This window comes from Gymnoscopelus braueri (genome assembly GCF_963280865.1).
Source record: "Gymnoscopelus braueri genome assembly, chromosome: 9".
Classification (NCBI taxonomy): domain Eukaryota; kingdom Metazoa; phylum Chordata; class Actinopteri; order Myctophiformes; family Myctophidae; genus Gymnoscopelus; species Gymnoscopelus braueri.
This window is the reverse complement of record NC_137610.1, coordinates 36,438,315-36,464,372: the sequence shown is the minus strand read 5'-3', so window position 1 is coordinate 36,464,372 and position 26,058 is coordinate 36,438,315. Positions and strand designations below refer to the sequence as shown.

The 26,058-nt window shown below is 41.3% G+C and overlaps 2 protein-coding genes across 4 annotated transcripts in view; both read left to right on the top strand.

Annotated features, from left to right (window-relative positions):
• The first annotated feature begins 8,363 nt into the window (after positions 1-8,363).
• tcp11l1 (t-complex 11, testis-specific-like 1) lies at positions 8,364-14,895 on the top strand. The gene is made up of 11 exons (XM_080437476.1): positions 8,364-8,497; positions 8,584-8,679; positions 9,560-9,714; positions 9,968-10,100; positions 10,558-10,678; positions 11,005-11,225; positions 11,998-12,134; positions 12,711-12,889; positions 13,809-13,990; positions 14,212-14,384; positions 14,586-14,895. The coding sequence occupies exons 3-11, from the start codon at positions 9,579-9,581 to the stop codon at positions 14,807-14,809; spliced, it is 1,506 nt and encodes a 501-aa protein (XP_080293602.1). The 5' UTR covers positions 8,364-8,497; positions 8,584-8,679; positions 9,560-9,578; the 3' UTR covers positions 14,810-14,895.
• Positions 14,896-16,767: 1,872 nt separating this feature from the next.
• Positions 16,768-26,058, top strand: part of LOC308092460 (homeodomain-interacting protein kinase 3-like) — a 36,167-nt gene continuing 26,876 nt past the window's right edge. For all 3 annotated transcript variants that reach the window (XM_080438368.1, XM_080438369.1, XM_080438367.1), the window contains exons 1-4: positions 16,768-17,109; positions 21,834-22,900; positions 23,626-23,817; positions 24,667-24,848. In XM_080438368.1, the coding sequence (XP_080294494.1) occupies positions 21,836-22,900; positions 23,626-23,817; positions 24,667-24,848 (1,439 nt within the window). In that variant the 5' untranslated portion in view covers positions 16,768-17,109; positions 21,834-21,835. The remainder of the gene's footprint in view (positions 17,110-21,833; positions 22,901-23,625; positions 23,818-24,666; positions 24,849-26,058) is intronic.

Here is a 26,058-nt window from a genome sequence, read left to right as displayed (position 1 = left end):
GGCTGGGCTGCACCACACACACACACACACACACACACACACACACACACACACACACACACACACACACACACACACACACACACACACACACACACACACGCACACGCACACGCACGCACACAAAGCAAATGAAAACGCTTTTAACCAATCCCCTTTGTTCTTCTGTGTTTAACAAATAAAGGGGATCGGATCTAGCTCACATAATATTTTTCTTCAAATAAATCCAACTTGATGTGACCTTCGGAGACAGACAAACCAGCCCACTGGCCAAGGTCCAGGGAGCTTAGAAGTCTTTGAAGCCTCCACACACACAAAGGTTGTTGAAAAGGGTTGTTGTATTTCATGATAGTTTCGATAGCAGATCACATTGCTCGGCCAAATGCCCGGTCAAATGCCCATGTTTAGTGACCCTTGTCACGAAAGAGTTTGGAGACTAAACACTGTCATTCTGGGAAACAAACTGGCCCATAGGGTACAAGGGAATTGATCATGACCTGAGAAGGTCACACAGTCTCTCATTGTCTGCTATAAAGTCTTTCGCCAAAGTTCCATGCAACGATAGCTCACCACGCTGCAACTAGAACTGATTATGGATAACACAGCGAGGCGTAAGGAAGAAATGTATCATATGATTTTGTTTCATGGCATTTAATAGACATCAATGGACCAAGAACATGTATCGTAGGGCTCATACTGTAGATTCCAGTCATTTTAGGCCATCCCGCTGTGCAATACACACTCAGCATTTGTAAACTGTTTGTAAACTGTACTATACTGTCCACAGTGGAATGTTTCTTCCATCTTAACACCTTGTCCAATGATTGGTCATTGTATCATACAAGAGCAGTACAGCAGCCCGTGGTCTTTCACTGCACTCCGATTAACCACTTGAACCCTAGCATCCCTATTCTGGGGATGCTAGTTAAGTAGTTAACTTGTGTCCATATTTAATGTTGAATGATGTTTCTTGGGTATGTTTTTGTTTTCTTTTGTAAATATGTTCATAATTCCACACAGTATCTCTAGCTTGATATTGTTTAACATGTGTATAAGACTTATTTATTATCATACTTTTGTGAATTAAACCTTTTTTTCACTGGAATGATTGGGGAGAAAGGGGTCTTATACCTGCAACAGAATTAAGTAATGATGATAGTTTTTCATTGCTGTTTTCATGTTGAAAACAGTGAAACTACAAACTGTGTATGATATTTCACTGTTTTCAACATTTCTCAGTTGTTATTTCATTAGAGCTTGTGATAATTGGTGTTTTGTCTGGTGAGTACATATATATCTTCTCACAAACATGCTTTTTTGGTCTCCATTTAAGAAAAAACAGCAACAACAATGTAAATATTTTCATTTTGAGTAAAGCAAGATTTGCTTTTTCCCTTTAATAGCGCTGAGTGCTCTTCAAGCTAAATCCCTTGAGTCTCTTGTCTCTGTAGTGTGTAAATATTGCTGGACTTTGGCAGTGTTTTGGACACTGTGAGCTATAAAATATGTATTCTAGGTCACACTGGCTCTGTGGCCAAGACATTATGGTCAAGATGTAAATAATAGTTCTTCGCCATGGGAACTGTTTTCATGGGGAATACATGTAATTTAACCGTTATAATTTAGCTGTTGAATTTATTTGATGGATCCAGGAACTCTTTGTATTTTCTTTTATTTTTCTTTTTTTAAATGAAGTAATATTTCATGTGTCATAAAACACCAAAAGTCAAGGAAACATTTTCAGTTTTTTTTGTTTTACTTTTAAGTGTAAGATAACAGAAGGTTATGGTTTGTTTCCTGCTGTGTAAATGTATTGTGGTTGTTTTTATACTGTACGAGCTTCTGTGGTCTTTATTGTGTTTTAACATCATGGAACTGCACTAAGTGGATGATTCAGAAAACCTTGATAGGGAGTGAAACACACAAGCAAATGTCCACATTACTAAAAATACATCAAAGATTGCAAGCCTGTAAAAGTTACTGTAAATGACTGATGTCACAGTACCTACTACCTTATGCTATCATTTTGAATATGCAATGTGTATGGTAGTTTTATAAAAACATAGTTGCAGTGTGTGTAGATACTGTAGTATACAACAGACTGATAGACTGTATTGTTTAGCACACAGGACCATTCGCAGACATCTCTCATCTAAAAATTGTGCCTCTTGCATCTGTATTTTTCACTTTACAATGTAACAAATCATTAGAGAGTGGAAAGGAAAATGGGCAGAAGATCTCCTCTTGGAGTCAGTGTGTGCACATACCTGCAAGAAACTTTTTTTTTAACCAATACCTGTCTTACTTAACCACATAAGCCCAATTTATACTCCATATGATTTTATGGAATTTCATGACAATATTCGCTTATAAACATCATGCCCAAAATAGGGGCCCCAGGGTGAAAGAAGTTAAAACTGAGCTGACACTGATATGCAACTCACATTGAGTGAACACTGACCAGTGTCTTTATCAACATGCTACTCGAAAATGCATTATTTTTGTTTGACCTTTTGGTGACGTGGCAGTCTCTCAAACCAACAGAGTCACCCTGCCAAAACTCTTGTTCTTTTTCAAGGTATTATTCAGTATTTCCCTTTCATTCTACACTTCAAACAAAAGCTGAAAAACATTAAAAAGGTCCTTGTGATACAGTGAATTAAGTGCACTATTTTGCATTATCTACTTACTGGAGTTAACCTGATTGCTATACAACAAGGCCTCTTTGGGTGTAAGAGTGAATACTTAAAAATACAATAACTTACAATGTTGACATAAACATTTGCAGTCTAACCATAGAATGTAAAAAAGGGTAACACAGACGCACAAGCATGAACACACATGGTAACACACAAGACGTGCACACATACACGCACACAGGCACACATAGTACGGTAGCCTACACAGCAAAAATCACGAGTGTTCATTTTAACTCAACATGGACCTTACAGGTCTATTCGTATGCACTCAGGACTTTACTGTGTGCCATCGGCTTTGCTCTCTTTATCTTCCCAGATTCCTCATCACATTCTTGGCTCTCTTCTCTGTGAAAAAAAAGGAACCGAAAGCCAGATAAAAAAATGAATGTGTTTTCTCTCAAACTCTCTTTCACACTTTCCCTTCCCTCTCTAACCCGTCACCTCTTCCTCGGCTATCTTTCATTCTCTGCTCTTCATCTCTTCTGCTTTTCCGTAAAGAGCTCTTTCTCTCTCAGTGAAAAAAAGTCTATCAATTCTTTCCCAATGAGCATTCCGTTTCGAGACCACAGTAAAATCCTGAGTGATAATGGAACTTAGAAATGGACCCTTACGGCTTCCCGTTTGACACTCTCAGAGTTAAATTAACACTCAGACAAATACATAAAGTGAGGAAGGTGTTCTTCATAAACTACCACTACCTTTGGACAGAGAGAAGGCTCACGGTAAAATCCTCAGTGATAATTCAACCCTGTATGGGTTACATTTGTACACGCTCAGATGTGAATTAACACTGAGGATTTTACTGTGCAGAGACAGAGAGCAACAGAGATAGATAAAGAGAGAGCAGAGACGGCGGCGTTTCATGTGTGAGCTTTTATCATAAGTTTAGCCAAAGTGTTAGTGTAAATCAGATGATGTGTCCAATTCCCCTGGTGGAAATCCCCTGAAACTCCCCTGGTTCTGGCTCTACATTATGTCTCTCCTGTCAGACTGGGCCTATATCTCTCATCTCTCTCTCTCTCTCTCTCTCTCTCTCTCTCTCTCTGCCGCCCTCCCTCCTTCTCTTTCACTCTGGTGTGTGAGTGTGTGTGTGTCCGTTCATCCGTGTGTGTGTGTGTGTGTGTGTGTGTGTGTGTGTGTGTGTGTGTGTGTGTGTGTGTGTGTGTGTGTGTGTGTGTGTGTGTGTGTGTGTGTGTGTGTGTGTGTGTGTGTGTGTGTGCGTGCGTGCGTGCGTGCGTGCGTGCGTGCGTGCGTGCGTGCGTGCGTGCGTGCGTGCGTGCGTGCGTGCGTGCGTGCGTGCGTGCGTGCGTGTGTGTGTGTGTGCCGGTGCTTCGTCTCTGTCACAGCTTCATGCCGCTGAGACCTTTTGAAGTGAGGTGGCTGGTCTGTGTAACTGTAGTACCATCCACTTACAATGGTCACAACAGACGCATGCATCAAAAAACGCTCTACTTAGGGCAGATAGAAAACATGGATTCTCTCAGCTGGACAAATGCGTGGCCCTTGGTAAATTGCTGAGAGACATCAGATAGCATGCTCCGTACAGAGATGTGTAATGGGAAACAGCAACACTTTTAAGAAGTGTGTCCTGGGCTTGTTGTTTGAAAATGAACAGAGGAGCAGAACGAATGAACACGAGAATCCAAGTTAACGTTGTAGTTGTTGTGATGTCAATGCAGCTGGTTCATACTGACTTATTCGGCTCCCCTAGGGGCTTCAGTCATTCAAATGAACCACAACGTCATGCTTTCTTTCTGAAGATAAGAGTGGAAAAGGTAAATCGTTAATATTGTTTCAGCCCCGGGCAACTTTCCCATTGCAGTCATAAACCTTTTGCATAAAACAGGTGGAGATGTGCCTGTGTGTGTGTGTGTGTGTGTGTGTGTGTGTGTGTGTGTGTGTGTGTGTGTGTGTGTGTGTGTGTGTGTGTGTGTGTGTGTGTGTGTGTGTGTGTGTGTGTGTGTGTGTGTGTGTGTGTGTGTGTGTGTGTTTGTGCACGCGTGTGTGTAATTGAGACAGGCAGAGGATGGAGAGAGGGAGAGAGAGAGAGAGAGAGATAACAAAGAGAGAAAGGGGGGGGGTTCCTGTGTGGAAATACAGTTGAGGAGGGAAGATACTAGATGCTTGGGTCCTGGTACGGCTCAGCACAACCCATTCCCCTGGACGCTGAGGACACGTATGTACACATACACGCATGCACTTACGCGCACACACACGTACACGTACACACACACACACACACACACACACACACACACACACACACACACACACACACACACACACACACACACACACACACACACACACACACACACACACATACAAAGTGGTGCTGGAACTGCTCAACAGTCAGACTGCATTCCTTCACTCGCTGTCAGTGACTCAGAGGTAGTTACATTAATAAGGATGAAATGTCGACGGAATGCAACAAACCCACCACAACATACATTACACAAGCACGTCACAGTCAGGTCTAGCTGATTTACCAAAAATATATTGAATCCGATATTTAGAACCAATAACCGACTTATAACCGAATAATCGACAAGATTTTCTTTTTTTAAATAATATTTTTTTCTTTTTTATAATCAATGAAATTGATTAGTCTGATTAACCACTTGTATAATAACCCTGTATTATACTTTGTTCTACAATGGTACAAATACTGAAAATAGCCGCTCTACAAGCTGTGAGCTTGTAGATCTGCTATTTTCACAAATCTTCACAAAAATTGTTCATTAAACGTAATTGAGGCAAAAGTTTTAAATAATTGTGATATGATTTGAAGTCATATAGCCCAGCCCTATGTCACGGTCAAGTTTGGAGCGTTTAATTGATCTCTGACGGACTCTCTCAATTAAAAGAATGTTCCACATTTTGCTGTGCAGGAGCATATAGCAAGTCTTTTACTTAAAACTCAAACTTTTACATTTCAAGGACCCCCATAACTATCAGAGCGGGTCCATTTGGTTCCATTTGTACACTTTCAGAGTTACAGACCTGTAAGGAGTCCATTTAGAACCCCCTCAAGGAACCCTGTGGGTCCCTGGAGTGGACCCCACTTTGAGGAACACTGGTTCTCAATTTTTTTATTTATTGAATATGATGCAGTTTACTTTGCAGAGAAATATTCAGAAGGAGGCTATTTCATTATCAATATTATAAAAAACTGAAAAAACATCCGGATTAAGGATTTTGGAGCAACCGATTAAATGTAATGTGATGTAAAGTCATCTTAATTTAAAAACACTTTACTTTCTGTATAATTCAGTGACATGGTTGAAGGGGTGCAGGGTTGATCAGTGTAATGACCCATTAATGATTTATTGCCCACCTGTGTGGGTGGACGCACGTGCACGTGCACACACACACACACACACACACACACACACACACACACACACACACACACACACACACGATGGAGAGAGAGTGACAAAGACATACAGCATGGTCCACAGTGGTCAGTTCTGCAGCTGGAGAGGAGTTACTAGGCTGCAGGTCAAACACTTAACAAGCAATTTGCTATCTCTCACGCACGCACGCACGCACGCATGTACACACAAGCACTAGCGCGCGCACACACACACACACACACACACACACACACACACACACACACACACACACACACACACACACACACATACATTAATGACATAATGAAATAAACAAAGTACGTAGATACACAGCATAAAGAAGACACACAAACATGCATAATCTCTGTTCTGGCAGTGTGACCCCTGGCAGACGTTCAGAATCAAGCGTTCCAAACCACGAAGTAAAAGGAGGGAAACATCTCTCTTTGGTCAGCAGTATTATATTGACAATACGTTGGGTGGTGTTGTAGAGACGGACTCTACCGCCACCTTGCGGTTGACCCCTGTAATAACGTGCAGGGTTTACAGCTTGAATGAACATCAACAGCAACAACTGAAGATGAGAGAAGAAAAAAAATATATAAATTACAATATAATGGTATATGTATATAAAGTAAATATATAAGTATGTAACTAAAAACAGGAATCAAATCAAATGGTAGGCACCAAAACATTCTGGGTATTAGGGGAAACATGGACACCGAAGAGAGGGCACTATGGAAATCTAGGCAGCAAAACAGAGTGGGCACCAGGCCTCGGAAGAGTGAGCACTAGGGAAATCTGGGCACCAAAGCAGAGTGGGCACCAGACCTCAGAACAGTGGGCACGCCGCACTATATCCGGCCACCAAAAGGGAATACTTTGAAGTCTCATGGTTTGTGTCCACAGAACGCGTTTTGCACCTGTCTGGCATGCCTATTACTGGAATGCAACTGTGTTCAGATGATTGTTTTGTTCCAATTTTGTCTGCTCATTTCTTGGTATCATTAGGCCTACTTGTTTATTAAAGAGCTGGAGAGACAGGGATACCCATGTTACAGAACAAACACTAGAGATTACTATCAGAATATATAGTTATTAATAAAAAATAAAAAATAAAAATAATCACTTTCCTTAAGGTTAGGCATAGTTCTGTGAGGTTATAGGTTTAGGCATAGTTTTTGTGAAGTTAGGGTTAGGATTAAGGTTAGGGTTAGGCATAGTTTTACTGAGGATTAAGGTTAGGGTAGGGTTAGGCATAGTTTTACTAAAAGGTGCCCAGTCTTCCAACAGACTGCAGGGTTAGGGTTAGTGCCCACTCTTCTCACCCAAAGTTCCCACTCTTCCTGGTGCCCACTTTTCTCTAGTGCCCAGTCTTCCCAAAACAATTGTGCCCAGATGTCCCTAGTGCCTGTATTCATAGACAGAAATGGGTTGAAAATGGGTGAAGTGAAGTGGTCCTTTAAGTTCTTCTGACCTGAGCCCATGGTAAACATTTTTAATTGTTTTCAAAGTTTTGTAGTGGTGTCATGTTAATTAGTAGTTTTTGTGTATGACATTTTTGTGACAGGCTGTCACAAAAATGTCACACAAAGAACTACCAATTAACATTACAAACAATGGTTTAGCTGTGTTGGCCTTGCTGTCAGCTAGCCTCCCTAGGCCACACACCCACGCCCTTCAACAAGTGACAAAGTGAATCAGTTCTTGCTTGGGCCAACCTTGCCACGAGGTTTGTGTAAATCCGTTTAAATCTGGGCTCTTCAACAGGGGGTCCTCAGAGTTACATTAGCCACTTGAACCCATATAGCGTCCCTACTCTGAGGGGAACATTAGCAGGAGCCCAGTGCAGGGCATTGTGAGCTTGTAGATCGGCTATTTTCGGCAAAGAACTTGAAGTTTGGTTTAGGGAGAAAAAAAAGAAGATCAAGTAGCCTACACGTTTTCTAAGTATTGAGGCTTTAAGTGGTTAACTATCTGAAAATACACATTAACATCAATACAACGCAACACTACACTACACTACACAATGACAGTGCTATCCATAGTTAAAAATAAGGGGTGCTATCAAACAAGTCTATGACGCCATATTAAATCTATGAAAACGTTTTTATACAATATGTAGTGGGGGTCCCTGTTTCATCTCTCTCTCAGTCAAAGGGGTCCTAATTGGCCTGAAAAACGTTGAAGACCCCTGTTAAATATTGCTCGACATTTCCTGCTGACAGACAGACAGACTGAGTAAAGATTAGATGAGGACAATGAATGGAGGCTCGACTCTTACGTCAGATTAAGCCCCACCCGATACCGGAAGACTGACTCCAGGGTTTATTCAACTATCTATCTTCTCCAACGTTAACAAATATTTAGGAATCATCTGTCAAATTTAAAGGTGCGACTTTTGCTGGATCAAACGGTATCCCGCCGTTGACAATGGTGAATATATGAATAAGTCTTATTTTCGTTATGTATGAGGACACGTAACAAATAGCTGTGTCATAGGGCTTTGTTATTGTTCATAGCGGCTGCTGTGTTCATCCTGACGACTCGAACGTCCAGTAATCTGATATCATCAATCCATCTGATCTCACTGGGTTTCATCCTGCGACGAAGACAAGGTACAGTAACACAAATTACAATGTAATATTGACACGTAGATTCCGTAGAATGTCATGAAGCCTTTCTTTATTGTTTGTCACACCAAAATCTGTGCATCGCAATCATTATAGTAGGGCAGTGGTTCTAAACCTTTTCAGGCCGTGAACCCCAAAATAATCATATTTGGTGACCCCCCCGTACCCCACCCTGATGAGCATGAATGTAGGAATTGGGGCATTCGATTTAGTTTGACTATTTGACAATTTGGCCAATGTTTGACCAGTTTTTATAGTATAGTTTGTTTATTACTTTTGATGCAGTGATGATTTATATTTTAGGTATTAAAAAGGTCTTAAATTCCTTAAATTGTCACTTCACTGTCATCTGGGGACCCCCCCACAATCATGTGGCGACCACAGGTTGAGAACCACTGGTCTAGAGGACAATAGGATTACATATACATTTGATGCCTTTCCTTCACACCTTAAATTACTTCACAGCGGCCTGTGTAGTATAATGCCAAAAAGCACTTATTGGGATTGCAGACTGCAAATCATGATTGTTAACAGGTTAACAATAACGTTAACAGGACTCTTATTGTTCTCAATCTCACATGCTTGTTGAATGCTAGTTTCTGACTGGTACAATCTAGCCTTGGATCAAGCCATAGATGTACTTTATCGAGTCTGACTTTTACTTTCGTATCTCAAAATCGATCAAATTCATCTATGATAGTCTTGATCCAAGGTAGGTACAATCATGACATTCAGCAGTCTGCTATGTTAACGTTGTTATTATGGAAGCAGAAACGTTTCGCTAATCATTTTTGAATTAATATGAAACTCTTGCATGTCATGGAATCGAAGTATACTACATATCAAACATCCTTCTCATATCTAGCACTGCTGCTGATTGTACCATGCCAAAGGATTTAGACCAACCTGAGGATGGAGGAGACAAGGAACCAAAGGAGAGGACACGAGATGCTGAGGAAGCGGTGAGGAAGAGAATTCGGGCTAATACCCCAAGCCCACATCGAGGGAACAGTCCACAAGGTAAATAATGGTTAGATGAAATACTTAACTGTACACAAGATGTAATAATGAAGAATAACCTTGAACGAAGCCAGTTCTTACAGAATATTGTCAATGGTGCTGTTTCAGGCTTTATTTCTAAAGACATAGTCTTGTTTCGATGTTTAGCATTGTGAAACAGTTGTTTATGAGAGAAAACTGTGTATTCATATACTATCAACGATAATTTAGATTTCTGACCTGGACTAGCTTGTCTTGTTTTCTTTCCTTCCAGCAAGCCCTCCGAGGTTTGTGTCTGTGGAGGAATTAATGGAGACAGCTAAGGGAGTCAAAAACTTGGCTTTGGCCCACGAGATAATAGTCAACAAGGATTTTCAAATCAAACCTGCAGAATTTCCAGACGGAAGGTGATGATATTGGTGATGATGTTGATTTATTAGACCCCAAGTCAGTTCAAAATATGCTAGTTTTATTGGAAATCAAATCACTACATATACAAAAGCATCCAAATCTGTCCATGACTTTGGGTGCATCTGTTCTTTTAAATGATTTCTATGACGTGTGCTTTTATTGAGCCCCGGTCTACACAGGAGCCATGCAAGTAGCAAACGTTGCAAATTGGAAATGCAAGCCCCAACCGGTTATGAAATACCCATTGTATCCATCTGTCTGTGTCCATTTTATGCCCATGTATTGGGACAAGAAAGAATCGAAGTGAGCACAATGAGGCAGAATGACCTAAATGCAGGTCCCAAGCTGGACATCAAAACTATGACATTTTTATTATGTTATAATGTGTCAGTAGTCAGTACATAACTGGTTTAGTCACCACCTCATCACCTCAATCCTTTGTCCTTTGCATAGTTTGGAGAAGAGGGTGAAGGAGATCATGCACAAAGCATTCTGGGACTGTCTGGAGGCTCAACTGAGAGAGGATCCACCATCATACAACCATTCCATCAGGCTGCTGGCAGAGATCAAAGAGGTCAGGGCTTATATTATATGTATATATATAAGGAACAAATACAGGCAAAGGAAATAAAACAGTCCTACTCTTAGTCTTAACCTGTTTCTGCATCCACTCCATCCATAATCATTTTACTCATCTGTCTTCTGAAGAGTGATCAAGGGTCTCAAAGCTGTGCCATATTTGCATATACAAAACAATCACTCTATCCTCCCTCTCTTCCTACGTTCATTCTTTCTTCTTTTCTTCTTCCAACTTTCCTTTCTTCACTTTGTTCCTTCCATCACTCTTCCTCTATAGGTTTATTCTATTGTTCATTCATTCTCTCCTCTCTCCTCATGAAGTCTCTGTTGTCATTGTTGCTGCCCGGCCACGGTCGACTCCGGACTCGTATCGAAGAGGTCCTGGACCTTCCTCTGATCCAGCAGCAGGCTGAGAACCAGGCACTTGACATTGGTCAGCTGGCCCAGTTCATTGTGGGGATGATGGCCACCCTCTGTGCCCCCCAAAGAGATGGGGAGATTCAGAAGCTGAAGGAGACCACTGAAATGGTGCCTCTGCTCAAGTAAGATGAAGAAGGAGACAGTAGACTACTTAAAGAGACTATTTTAGTCCTGTTTCAGCTCTTTGTACAATCAATTTGAGCTCCTGCAACTTTATGTATTTTTAGCACAGAATCATGTCTCTACTGAAGTATGCTATGCTGTACAGTGAATGTGTCCTTGCTGCCGAGAAATCAGCTTCCCGGTTTCTAAACCTTTTGGGGCCATATGTACATTTTATTTCCCTCCACTTTATCCCTCTACCACACCTCTACTGTTTATTGGATATTTACACTATATTTAAGTGTAGCAGAGTAGTTCAGAAGCCTAACATCTCCCCTGGTCAAGGGAAAATTCCATTTTGATATAGTGCCAGATGTTTGGTTTCCCATGCCGGAGACCCGGGTTTGAATCTTGGGAGTTACATGTGACCTGGATCAGGTTTCCTGGTGTGTGGGTCAAAAGGGTGAATGTAGCGGAGTAGCTCAGTCTGAAGGCCAAAGGGCTAATATCTCCTCTGACCATACTCTTGGTTTAGTAGTAGATGTTTGGTTTCCCACGCAGGAGATCTGTGTTTGAATCTCAGGTGTCACACAAACAAAACGCAAATCTGTTTGATGTGGCATGATGTTGCTTCAGTTTATTTGAAATCTACACACTGGCTAGGATTATTAATTTCACATTTATTAGCCACATCATAAATGATGTTAATCTCAAGTCTCTTTCCCTGTATATTTCCAACCTCTTCCTCTGCCTCTCTCGGTTTTCTATCTATCTATTACCTCTCTCTTTTAGAGGGTTATTTTCTGTACTAGACTTGATGAAGTTGGACATGGTCAACTATACCGTGAGCAGCATTAGGCCCCACCTGATGCAGCAGTCTGCAGAGTTTGAGAGGAACAAGTTCCAGGAGTTCTTGGAGAAACAGCCCAGTAAGGAGACTGTCATCCATATCAAGTCATGCGGTGTATGAAGCAACATTCAATCAAGACTTGTGTCTAATTTGCAGGGAAGATTCCTAGTTACCTAGTTAGGAATGTTTCTTGTTAGGTACCCGTTTAGTCCAAAAGATTACATGATTTAAAACAACCTAGAAAGGACGTCACATGGGATTGTGGGATAGCCTATGTGTTCCAAACACATTTCTTGTTGTGATGTTGTTTAGTTTGCTTGTTCCTTACATTGTGAAATACTGTATACGGTAGATTTTGCTATGTAGTGAGTGAGTGAACCATGTAGAACACAGCCGATGTTTCCTCTAAACTTTGCCTCAGGTACTTAACTAGGATGTACTGTCTTCTATGTATACTTCCTGTTGTAATGAGACAGTCCAAAGCAGCCATAACATTTTTTATTAAAAAACAACAACCTACCTGGAAGCTTCCTTGCAATGAGACAGTCTTGTCTGAATAAATTCCACTTTCTACTTTATGACTCATGCATGTGAATCTGATATAATTTTTGGAGGTAGCGGTGTAGATTCCAATTCATTCTAATTGGTTTTTCAGATGCATTAGACTACACTGAAAAGTGGCTTCAGGACACGGTGGGATGTTTAAGAGAGGTGGTTGCTGACAGTGCTGGTGCAGCCTCATCCGACCCTCAGTCTCTGCTCCCCCTCAATGTCCATAATAATGCCTATCTGCGCTTGCTGAAGTGGGACCACGGATCAGACCCCTTCCCAGAGGTAAGTGTCTATAGCCTTGAACCCAACCCTGCACTTTGACTCCTTTACGCAAGCAACCCTGTGTGTCCTAATCTCTTGAACACTTCTTTCTATATCGTTGCTGTCGGGCGATATGAATGTCCAAAACCATTACTTTATAGACCATAGCAGTGGCCGCCATTTTGTGGTGCCACAAATTGAAATAGAGATTTGCGAAAATATTCATATTAAGTATTTAAAGCCTGGAACCAAGCCAACCAGGCTCCTGGTGAATCATGACCATAAAACATTTGATTCTGTGAAAAGAAAATATTTGAAAACCGCAAAACAACAGGCATTTATTGACTGTAGTATTTCATATAATTCATATTCAAATATTATATTTTTCACAGAATCAAATGTTTTATGGTCATGATTCACCAGGAGCCTGGATGGCTTGGTTCCAGGCTTAGAATAATTAATATAAATATTTTCGGAAATCTCGATGGGAAAAATGAATGGGCTTTCGATTTGTGGCACCACAAAATGGCCGCCACTGCTATGCCCTATGTTCCAATGGATCGAATATAGTTATCATTTAGTCACAAGCTTGTGAGTGTTAATACTTCTAATTGATACTACATTGGTTAAATATGTATAAAACCCACAGTACAGACAGACTTAACCACTTTCGGCATCCCTATTTGGGGCATGTCTATTATAGTCAAAGAATTTCCTAAATGTTTAAAATAGTGAAAATAGCACAACACAAGCTCATAACATACCGCGATGTGAGCTTGCAGACTGGCTATTTTCACAACTTTTACGCAACACTGTCATATGACAAAGTATTAATTCATTTATGAAAAAACACAAAAAGATTAAATATGTAGATACAAGGTTTCTGCTCGACAGGGACGATATGTATACATTTGTGGCTTCATACACCTCCCCTCCTCAGACAGTGCTGATGGACCAGGTTCGGTTCCAGGAGATGCAGTGGGAGGTAGAGCGGTTGGCGCTGTTGTCGTCTGTGCTCCTCATTGTCTACACCTTAACAGGGGAGGCCATCTCAGGCTTGCCTGGACTGATGGACACACTGAAAACCACAGTGGCTGCGATGCTCGTGGACATGCAATCGCCGTGAGTACACACGACCCAAGTGCCAAACAGTCATACACACATGCTCTGCACACACAGGGAGAATACAGCTAGGAATCGCAGTGACTCCATATTTTAAATGATCCTTTGAAGGGAAATGCACACCTCTAAATGAACCAACACAAATAATACATGCAGGTGTCCACAAGACAGTCAGATAATTAAAATAAAACAGATAATTATATATTGTTGTTTCTTCCTAGGACTTTTAGTGCAGAGGAAGCCTTGGCAACCATTGGAGAGGGACTGTCTGTTGAGCTGAGTCGGCAGCTAGACCAGCATGGCCACTCTCCATTCTCAACTGACCGACAGAGCACCCTAAAGGGACGGATCTCAGCCACAGCCCAGCCGGACAACACTGTCCGCAAGCTAATGGGTAATTGCAATGACGCCTATGAATGACTTCCTTTCTGCGTGATTGTGTAGTCAGCAATCTTTTCCATAAGGATCTTTGTAACAGCTGAACATAACATGTAGGCTACTGAGTCAAGTTCAAGCACACTCCTCTCTTTGTCTTGAGATTATAACTTCATTACAACCACAATTTTGTTTTTCTACAACTCTCCCCTTCTTACAGATGCTAGAATCCAAAGTTACCTCCTGGCTTACCTGGAGTCCAGTCAACACAAGACTCCTCCTCCCTTCCCTGGAGGTCTGGCTCCAGTCAGCAGGGAGCTGACGGAGCTGGCTGTTCGATTCAGTCGCCTGGTTAACTTCAACAAGCTAGTCTTTTCTCCGTTCTACCAAAGGATTCTCCAGAGCATACTGCAGGCAAAGGAGGAACCGACCACAGAGACTTGAATGGAAGCAGAATGGCGTTCGAGGGATTTGAAGGGTGGTATGGAGATTTTGAGATTTTCTCATAGGAAAGGATTAGGATAAGGTGGTCATCTCTCAAATTCAACAGGATAAGAACAAAAAACCCTATCGCTGGTAACCATCTCTGTTGTATTCACTCAGTGTTGCTTAATAAACTCATACGTCAGGATAGCAAACCTAAAAGAGTACCATTTCTCTAGCATTTACTTTACGTGTTCAGTGGTGTTTTGGTCGCTACATGGGACACCACAGCGTTCCACTGGTAAATTTTCACCCCCCTAGATTCACGCAAGTACCCAAATGGCTACTTTGCATAACAGGTTTACCGGTGGCGGTGAGCGTGTGCGCACGCGTGCATGTGACGTCATTAGCCTAAAATACCGTTCCTAAAATCACCTGCTTGTGTTACATGGGTACAATAAGTATTACCAATGGTTATATTCATAACACACATTTTAAAACAAAATAATGTACCAGACAGTAGTTTACAGTCTGTTAGACTGAAATTGTGAGTAAATGTTTGTACCAACTCGAGGACATTTCTTGTAAGTGGTGTTTTCAAAGAAAGGGAACTAACTTGTGAACCAGCAGTAGAGAAATAGGTATCGAAATGAAAACAGACTGATGTTGTGGACCAACTTCAAATTGTTTTTTTTTTCGTTTTTGTTTTTGTTCTTTGCTGTTTGTGTTTATTTATGATGGTTAATGACGGTTTTTAATTATTTATATCTTACTAGAACCTCTGCTTTTGACGTTGATAGTCAATGCTTGCTCTACTGCTCTATTAAAAAGATTATGGCTTGTCATCACAGACTACATAGATGACGTATTCAGTGACTCAAAGCAAAATTATAACTAACATTCATAACACATTCAGTGACTGATTACACAAACTGCACTGATCATTTTCTTTGAAAGATAAACCATGTAGGCTACTAGGTCAATAAAGCTGTTGTTCCCGCTTAAAAAGCAATGCTATTTATTTTTACACCACTACGTGCTCTTTAATTATGCATGTTGTCCTTTGTATTTCATGGCTGTGTCTGGGTTAGTTTTCACAGAGAGGAATGTCACAGAGAAGTGGACTGAATGGCATTGATTTGATTTGACGATTACATTACATTCAAGATGCAAAAAAGAAACCCTACTATGCCTGCAATAAAAAGGGGGGACAGTAGAGGGAGCCAGAATCACATTTGATAATCTGACACTATTGCAGTGGTATATAAAAACTGTTTTTAATGTTTTTATTTACCACCGTCAAATCCTACTGTGCAGGGTCTATTTATATCATCTCTCCAGGGAGCTCCGAACTTATTCATATATTTTCAGCTACTACCTTATTTATTATCAGTGGTGGAAAGTAACTAAGAACATTTACTCAAGTACAGTATTTCTTACTTTACTGGAGTATTTCCAATTTCCAATACTTTTACTTCTACTCCACTACTTCCCAGAGGCAAATATTGTACTTTTTCTTTTACGAGTTACTTGTAGATTTTGATTATCATTACAAAACATAAACAAAACATATTTTTATTCATTTTGAAAACTTGTGAATTAATGGCATATTCTGCATAATGAATACTTTTTACTTTTGGTACTTACTTTTGTACTTAAAAAAAGTACATTTTGATACCATCACTTTTGTACTTTTACTCAAGTACATTTTGAATTCCGGACTTTTTATACTTGTAACAAGAGTATTTCTACATTGCAGTATTGGTCCTAAAACATTGTAGTACTTTTACACCACTGTTTATTATCCAGTTTTGTCTACTGAACATGTCAATGCATACTATTATATATATTTTTGTATTTGTATTTTGTTTTTACATGGAGACAGACAACAAAAAAAGAACTCGCAACTGTCGGTCTCTCTCACACGTCACACACACACACACACACACACACATTCCACACATGCGGAGAAGCAACAGGCTGAGGCTAGATCGACAGCAGCAGCAGCGCTCGGGGGAAACAAGGCGTCACAGTTTTTTTAGCCCTGCAAAAGTTTACAAACACGCTTTCCTCCTGCTAAACGACTACAGGAGTCACAGTGTGTCCATACTAACAACATAATGGAAGAGACGCGGACCATGGCTGCCTAGTTAGAACTTCTAGTTCTGTGTTATATTTGTGGACGATTCACAAGGAAAAAGTCCGGGGTTGTTCTCTCGTCGTTTAGTTGAACAAGATGGCAGCAGCATCCATGCAGGACTGGACTGTGGTCTGGATCCCTGACGCTTTGGACCAACACATTTACTGCTCTTACTATTAAGGTAATGTTCTTATTGATCTGGTCTAACTGATGGCCAATACATGACTTGTTCCCTGTGCTCTGATGGTTGTATATTATTCACACAGTATCGCTGTATCTGAAGCCACGAATGACTTAATATAGCTTCGGGCTAGCGGTTGTTTCGCTAAAGCTAACCAACTTTGCTTCCTCTCTGGTTCCGCCGCAACGCATTTAGCCCTGTAAAGCTAACGAGCTAATGTTAACATTTTAATAACATTATAGGCGATCCCTTCTTTAGTTGGTGATGATAAGTAAGGCCTACTTGTCTTGTTATAGTTTTGATTTAGACATTCGTTTCGTGGAGTTGTGACAAGGAATGGAAGAAGTTATAGCTGCCAGCAAGGCAAGCCGAGTTTCAACAGGTGTATAGGTTGTTAGTACCCTTCCCCCAAACACACACACACACGGCACCCATATGTTTGCTGTCTGTCTCCCTGATTGATCAATGACAAATTGCACCTACAGCTGTCATCCTTTTACAACACACACACACACACACACACACACACACACACACACTCCTATATGTCAGGGCCACACACACACACACACACACACACACACACACACACACACTCCTATATGTCAGGGCTCATTTAAGTCTTGCAGAGTATCAGGCTACCTTCCTTCCTTCCTTGGCTGTGAGACAACAGACGGTCTGTGTGACTGTTTGGACGCCCATTAAAGACAAACATAGATTAGCCCTATCTCTCTCCAGCTGTAAGGTGGCTTATTCTCATGCCATTACGTTTTTATCAGGCACTCTGACTCACTCACTGAGTCATCACCAGCTGCTGTTGGGGAGCAGAATTCTTTAATCTACCAGGCAACCAATATGGATGGTAAAACTTTAAAATGTCCACTATGCTGTATGCAGCTATTTTCTATTTTCTAGGCTTAGCAATGAGTGGAGATTTAGGGCTGATGTGCTAATCCTTCCACTAGACAAATCAATTGGGCATATGGAGGGATTCAGTTATCCCATCTGTCCTGTATTATGTACCGTTTAACAATAATAGTTGAATAATGTAAATGCCATTTTACATTTCTAATCACAGTCTTTCACCTGCTAAGACAATAGTTATTCACACAGCTCTACCACAGTTATACTCAGTTATGGAATCAATAACCTACCTCTCTACAATACTTATTGATGAGCTAGAATGGCTGGTGTGAGTATCAGTATACCCAACAAGAGAAGTTGCCAGACAGTCATTGAGGGTAAAGTGTGTATTTGCAGGGCTTGTTTCATGTTGACGTTTGACACACCTCTCCCTCGGCCTGTCTGAGCCTGTGTATGAAAATCTAATAGTTAAGAAGACTGCTGCGACTCGCACTACCTCTTATTTGACACACAAAGCACCTTGCACAAGACAACCAGCATCGGGGTGTATAACATAAGAGCAGGCCCTCTTGACACATGTTTAATTCATTTGTTAAACTAGAAGTATGCTATAGTGTCTTGTACTATTGTAATAGAGCTTAGTGCCTTAAAGCAAAACTACACTTGGGTAGAGGTTTAGTTTGTGTAGTTTACCTTGCCATGAAATATTGGTTAGATTTCTTCAATAGTTGCTCCTTTCCGTTGATTAAAATAATTCAAAATATTCTGCCCATTGACTTAATGGTGATCCGGTTTCCCAGAACCGTTGATCCTTCCAATATGCTGCAGATACATATCAAACCCAAATATAGGCATAAAAGCGATATAGACAGACAGATAAATAGATCTCCATATAATGGGCATAAAAGGGACACAGACCGACGGGTACAACAGGTTCTCTGACAATGGGTACAGCAGCGGGTATTGCATAGCCGGGTAGGGCATGCATTTCCAACTTACATCGATCCTGACTTGTGTGGTCCCTGAGTAGACCGGTGCCAGTCGAGTATCAAAACAAAACACTGCATTTTCATCAAACACAAAATCTAAAATGTCAACTTCTAGGTGATTTTACTGTTTAGGAAGACAATTCAGATCTTCAAATAGTAAAAATCAACAGGAATTTAACATTTTTTTATTAAATGAAATAAATAATAAATTGTCAGGTTTTGTAATGATAGTGATACATGGTCAGAATTCAATATTTTAAATTATCAACAGAGCTAAGTTGAAGAAATCTCAAATCAATATTTGGATTTACATCATGGCAAGATGACTACACAACCCAAACCTCAACCAAAGTGTAATTTTGCTTAAGAAATTGGGTAACTGGAATATGTACTTCTTAGTTGATTAAATAGATGTCTTATCTGGTTGATTTGTCATTGTTCAACAAATATTACCTAAATGTTCCCAAACCTGACCAAGTGTCAATGACGGACATGGCTGCTAAATGGGATGGAGAATTTACTTAGCCTTGTCTCAGTAAGATGTCATTGTGCTGTATGCTGTGAGGATGGGCATGGCGAAAAAAACAAAACAGGCTGCCTTGTTCTTGTTACACTATGTTCACCCAAATTCACAGTGGTTTGTTTCCGCCATCAGTTGACAAACTCTGAGGGACTGAGTGAATCTGTCTTGGTGCAGATATGACTGTGAAGCTGGCAAATCCCCAAGTTAACACTTTTCTCTTAGGCTTGGAATTCATGTAGGCTGTGTGAAAAAGCAGGGTTCCCCAGGCCTCTGTTGGTTGAGTGTTGTTTATGTGAGAACCAGGAACTGTCAGCAAGTAGGACCTATTCTCACTGCAGCAAGACCTAAGCTATGATCTAAAAGTGGAGGCAGTGTAGTTCTGTTTGTGAGCTCTTGGCTTACTGTAGTATTTGCCTAAGTATGGGTTAGCAAATTTGACCCTTCTGCTCGGTGGTCACATGATACAAGTGGTGAGGTACATGTTGCTGAGTCTCCGGCTGAATTTATGACCTGGGTGTTTACTGCACACTTGACTAACCAACCACCTAGCTAATATGGTAAAATCATAGTGTTTTTCCGCATATGTGCGAGACTAAAATGGCAGTGAATTTACATAGCTCCCTTATCAAGCTTCTGTAGCAGTTCCCCCTGGGTTCTGCTTGCTCGACAGTTCTACTTTGTGTGAATCTGACACTCTAGCGTAGTTTGCAGGGACAAACTAATGATGTGATGGGAGGGATTCCCCCCCTCTCTTATTACTGTAGGCCGTCTCTCTTTTCTGAAAAAGGTGACACGATGGCTCAGCTGTGTACTGGCTTTGGTGGCCTTTATGACAGCTTTATTTAGATTATAAGCTATGTGGGGAGGGGAAAAAAGAAATGCTCTCAGGGTATTTGCCCCCTAGGTCCAGATATTTGCATGTGAAAAAAACAACTGTTTATACCTCAAGAGTCTGTTTTCACAGCTACAAGAATGTCCCAAGCCAGTTCATTATATATTTTCAATACACATTAAGATATTGGTTATCAGTTTTTTTTAAAGGCTCCAATCAGCTCTGTTACTATACATAACATCTAAATGTAGTTTTGTTGCCCATCTGTCAGTATGGAAGTATGTTGTTAAAGCAGAAGCTTAGTTTCTTTAGCTTTGGTCATACTTAGATAGATGAGGCAACAAGCACATTGGGTCATAGAAACTGGAAGTCACTGGCACACCCATCAGCCTAAGCCAACTTCTTTTGGCATTGTAAATGCATTTCAGCATTTTTAGTGTTGACAACCAAAGGAGAGATTTGTTGATCCACAAAACGCTCTGATCCATATATTTTTTCACTTTCTATCTGAAATAACTATAAATAAATACCAACACCACCACCACAATCACCACTATAGCTACATCACAGCTTTTAAAGGACCATTACTGATGTTCTGGTATGTTTAGCGTATTGACTACGACTCACTGTATACTTGACACTTGATACTGACCATTTTCCAAAGCACTGTAATTTGTTTGGAGAGAAAGCCCATTGTTTTCTATTCATTTCAGTATGGTATAAATGAAACTTGCTTGAGATAGGTAATCAAATCCAGCACGCAAAATGTAATTACACCGTTACATTTTTGTCAAAGTTACATTATTGTTGCGTTTGAATACATTTTAAAGTACCGCTTGTTTTGAAAAGCCTAGCTTAAAATAGTATCAAGCTTGAGGAACCGAATAGAACATGGCACCACTTCTCCATTGAACTCGATGGACGCGGCCGCCCTTTTCTTTCTGTCGCCCTATTACTTTGAATGGTGTCCTCGAGCTCGATAGAGGAAAAGATTGATTTATGAATGAAATTCAAATGCCTGTGTCTTACGGTGCAGTTTTATTCAGCTACATTTGGTAGTGTTTTAATGACGTTGATGTGTTTAGACCAGTTTGGTCATTTCTTAAGAGGTGTCTATATAAAATAGACTGTAAATTCATGCGTCCTTGCCAAATAAAAGTCTGGGCATAAAAGTCACTTTAATAAGTGGGTGATTATGGTTATGGGATGACCTCTTCAGATTTGGATGTGCAATAGTTTGCAATACATAAAATATCATAAACTTTGTTAATGACATTTATAGTCTTGCCTACAAAAACGTACAACATTCTTTTCATTATTGTCAACAAGATAACGTGTCACAGCCGAGAAGATATTTGGTGTGTACTGCAACAAAAGTTTGTTTTAAGAAAGTAAAAACTGATAAAATGGAGGCTTGAAAAGTTCAAGTTCACTTAGTGTTGCAACCAACCTGCAGAACTAAGGTTTAAAACTACTAGCTGTACCAAGTTTGTTTTTCCCTTCTCTTTCTCATCAGGTATGGCCTCACAAGTTTTGGTCTATCCACCACACCTGTACCCAGCCCAAACAAGTGCCTTAGGAACCATCAGCAGTGATACCAGCAAACGCACAAGCGGACCCCACCGCGACGCCACCACCAGCAGAGCTTTTCAGCAACGGCCCCCAGCGAAGACATACGTGATTGGAGTCAACTACGGCATTGCATATCCGAACAACATCATCCCATCCTCAACTGGAGCTGATTCACAAAGGCCTTACAGAGAAGTCCAGGTGGAGGAGGGGGAGGAGAGGTCGTTGTGGACTAGAAGGTTCCAGAGAGAGGAGTGCTTGGAAGGAACGAGAGAAACTGACATCCAGGGCCAGGGGCCTTTTTGTCAGACCCGAGGCCCACAGGAAGTGAGACTTCGCCGGGACAGCGGCGGCACCCCAGCAGGGGGAGCGGGGAGTGGCTTGGACTGCGGGCTCCTGAGGAGGGCCTGCGTCGGAGCAGAGGAGGAGGCGGCGGCGGCACGCGAGCAGAGGAGGAGAGCACAAGAGCGAGCCGGAGACTCGAACCTCCCAGACGGCGTAGCCCAGAGATGCCACTGGCAGTCAGGTGAGGGCACAGAACTACAGCGGGAAAACCACTGCGGGGGAGCCATGCAGATAGTGGAGGACGTTACTACACTACCCCCACTTCCTCCCCCCGCCGCCATGTTGCAAAGCAGCGTTGGGAGCGATACACGTGACAATGTCGGCGTGGGAGGAGGCGTTACGGCGCCCGCCCAGCAGCAGGAGATCGATGCGGGAGCCAGTAACGGGGCTTCAGTTGCCGGTACAGAAAACGGTGCCGTTGCGGCGGGTTCCGAAGTGGTGGCGGCGGCTGGGACCACTATGACCAGAACCAGCTCGGCAGACGGGGACTATCAGCTGGTCCAGCATGAGATGCTGTGCTCCATGAAGAATAGCTACGAGGTGCTGGAGTTCCTGGGCCGTGGGACCTTCGGTCAGGTGGTGAAGTGCTGGAAGCGGGGCACCAACGAGGTGGTGGCTGTTAAAATACTGAAGAACCATCCATCCTATGCCCGCCAGGGACAGATAGAGGTGAGCACTTTTGTTTTGTGTGTTCCTCTGTGACGATGGAGTCGAGGACAGACGCTGCTCTGTCAGTGTTTTGTTCATGGGACTTTGCTTGACATGATAAGGCAGACAATTTTGGCCGCGGTTTACAATTTGATTAATTGCAGTGTGATACGTCTTTAAAAAAAGATCGGCCTTTTTAACACCCTCCTGTTATCAATATGTTTAATTCTATCGATTATTTTCTTTCCCATTATTCTATTGAATACCTTTCGAATAATCGAGATGAGTGTATGTGTATATATATATATATATATATATATATATATATATATATATATATATATATATATATATATATATATATATATATATATATATGTATATGTGTGTGTGTGTGTATGTTTTATTTTAATATATCAACGATTGGCCAAAAAAAATAGACTATAATCGACTAAATCGATTTGTCTGATTAACCACTGAAGCCCTATTTTATACTTTGTCATACAACGATGTCACACAAAAATACCGGAAGGAAAAAATAGCTGATAAACAAACAAGCAATGTGACGTCTTTTGAGCTCCCCCGCAGTATTTTCAGTGTTTTTGCTACTGTAAAAACAAACATCTGTTATTTCGATTAACTGTTGCACCCCTAACATTCCATGTGTGTCCTTCCTGTACTCTCATGTGCAGAGCTCTAACCCTGTTTTCCTACCTTGTGTTTTGTCATGTTTCGCTGAACCCCAGGTGGGCATCCTGGCCCGTCTGAGTGGTGAGAATGCAGACGAGCACAACGTGGTGCGGGCTCTGGAGTGTTTCCAGCATCGCAGCCACACCTGCCTGGTGTTTGAAATGTTGGAGCAAAATCTATACGATTTCCTCAAGCAAAATAAGTTCAGCCCACTGCCGCTCAAAATCATCAGGCCCGTTCTGCAGCAGGTAAGATGCAAATGTGGGCCTAGTACATACACAAACACTGCACATGCACAGACATGCTCATGATGGAGACATAACCACAAACAAAACGCATACACACATCTGCAGACAGATAGGTCATTGACATTGGGACCGTTCAGCTTCAAGTACATGTCGTGTTTTGTCACATTCAGCTGCTGGAACTGCTAGAACTCAACAAAACATGCAAGCAGGGTTTTGGTGGTAAAATGAATACAAATAAAGTCAGCAGTGGTGGCAGACTGGCAGTTTTCGACACTTTTGTCATAGCCTAGATATTCTAATGTATGTTACATGTGTGTGCGCTGCAAGTAGAAACAATGACCTGAAGAGCCTGGGTCCGATTTGTAACACATATAACTTCAGATTCATAAAAGCTTAATAAAAGCTCATATTTAAAGTTGGTTTAAGTTATATTGGTTTTGTAAAAAAAAGAAAATAAGTTGTTTTGTTAAAAAGTTAGAGCTCTATGTTCCATAATCTCTCTGTTATGAGCCAGGCTCCTGAAAAAATAATGCATGAACTTGTTGAGACGCATTAACAGCAGGCCTGCATGCGTACCCTATCTGGTCCCCTCATACGTACATAGCTGAGGAAATGCAACAATAAACTGATGCCTTCTACTTTACCACCTGAGCCCTAGTGTGGGTGAACATTCTGTGAAAATAGCTGTCTACAAGCTCACCATGCTTTGCCATGTCATGTCACACGTTTTAGATTGGCTATTTTTGATGCAGATATATGGTATAAAATATGGAAAAAAGGAGGGGGCCTGGGGGACCCAGGTCAACAAAGTATATAGATTTTAAAAGTGGTAAATGTGAAACCTTGCAGGTGGCGACAGCCTTGAAGAAGTTGAAGTCTCTGGGTTTGATTCACGCTGACCTGAAACCAGAGAACATCATGTTGGTGGACCCTTCCAGACAGCCGTACAGGGTCAAAGTAATTGACTTTGGATCAGCGAGCCACGTTTCCAAAGCTGTCTGCTCCACATACCTGCAGTCCAGATACTACAGGTGAGGACATGTGTGGGTACTGAAATCTAGAGATACTTGGGGATAATGGAGATTTTTAAAAGCATTTATATGGCTGACAAGAACCCAATGTTATTGGTATTCAGAAATGGTATGATATTCACAGATCACAGCTAGTCGACTTGAGTCCCGCTGGGTGTGTGCGTGTGTGTATGCGTGTATTTCCCACAGGGCTTAGCATTGTCTTGCCCCGGCTTTATGTATTTTGGCTTTTCTGCTGTTATGTAATGTGAACAGAGAGCTCCATAATAACCTGCACACTCACTGGGGTCTTGTTTCGCACCTTGTCGTCCTCTTCTTTCTCTCTATACCCCTCTCTCTCTCATCAATATGTTGTGTGTTCATGTGTTATCCATGTCGAGGGAGTCGCACCCTAAACGGCCTGCTCTTGCATAACGCTGTGCAAGGAATGCATATGTTTACGAGGAAGGCTGTATGTAATATTTGGCATGTTTCATAGCCTGGAATGAATTAAAGGGGAAGACAGTTGTCTGCATGGACACTGCACCTATAGACTGTGACCAGTGACTTTATTGGAATATGAAGGCCCACACCAGTTCAGCAAATACTTGAAATATTGTCAATGGCAGAGTCCAATCATATCTTTTCCACTGTCTTTGTAAAATAAATGTAAGATAAAGTTGTCTTTATTGGGTTGATATAGCATATTTGTATGCAATTTTTGTTTGCATGCAAAATTGCAAATGTTAGCTGTTAGAGCACATACATGAAATCAAGATTGAGTTGCACTAAATCTGTGGGGCATGCATTCTCACGGACAATATACAAAAATTATAATTTGTTTGTTCGTTTATTCATTTGTTCATTCATTCATTATTTTTAGTGGTAGTTATTAGTCCATGATAGTGATGCAGAGAAATTGCTTAACCAAGCTCATTCATTCATTCATCCATCCATCCATCCATGGCGACTTTTCCCTCTTCGATTCGCTCTGCCCTATGGCGTAATGTGTTGACACTAGAAGAACCTGCATGAAGTGCTGAATCTGGAGGTAATTTTTCAAGGCAAAGTGTCTCTGAAGCTCTATACATTTTCTTCTTTTCATTTTACCACACAATAGCAAGCTGTCGCTGTTCCTTTGCCACCAATCATTTCAGCAAGTTACAGCAAGTGCGGTGATAACATTTTGAACTATTGTTAACTCCTCAAACATTGTGCAATCGGCGGTAGC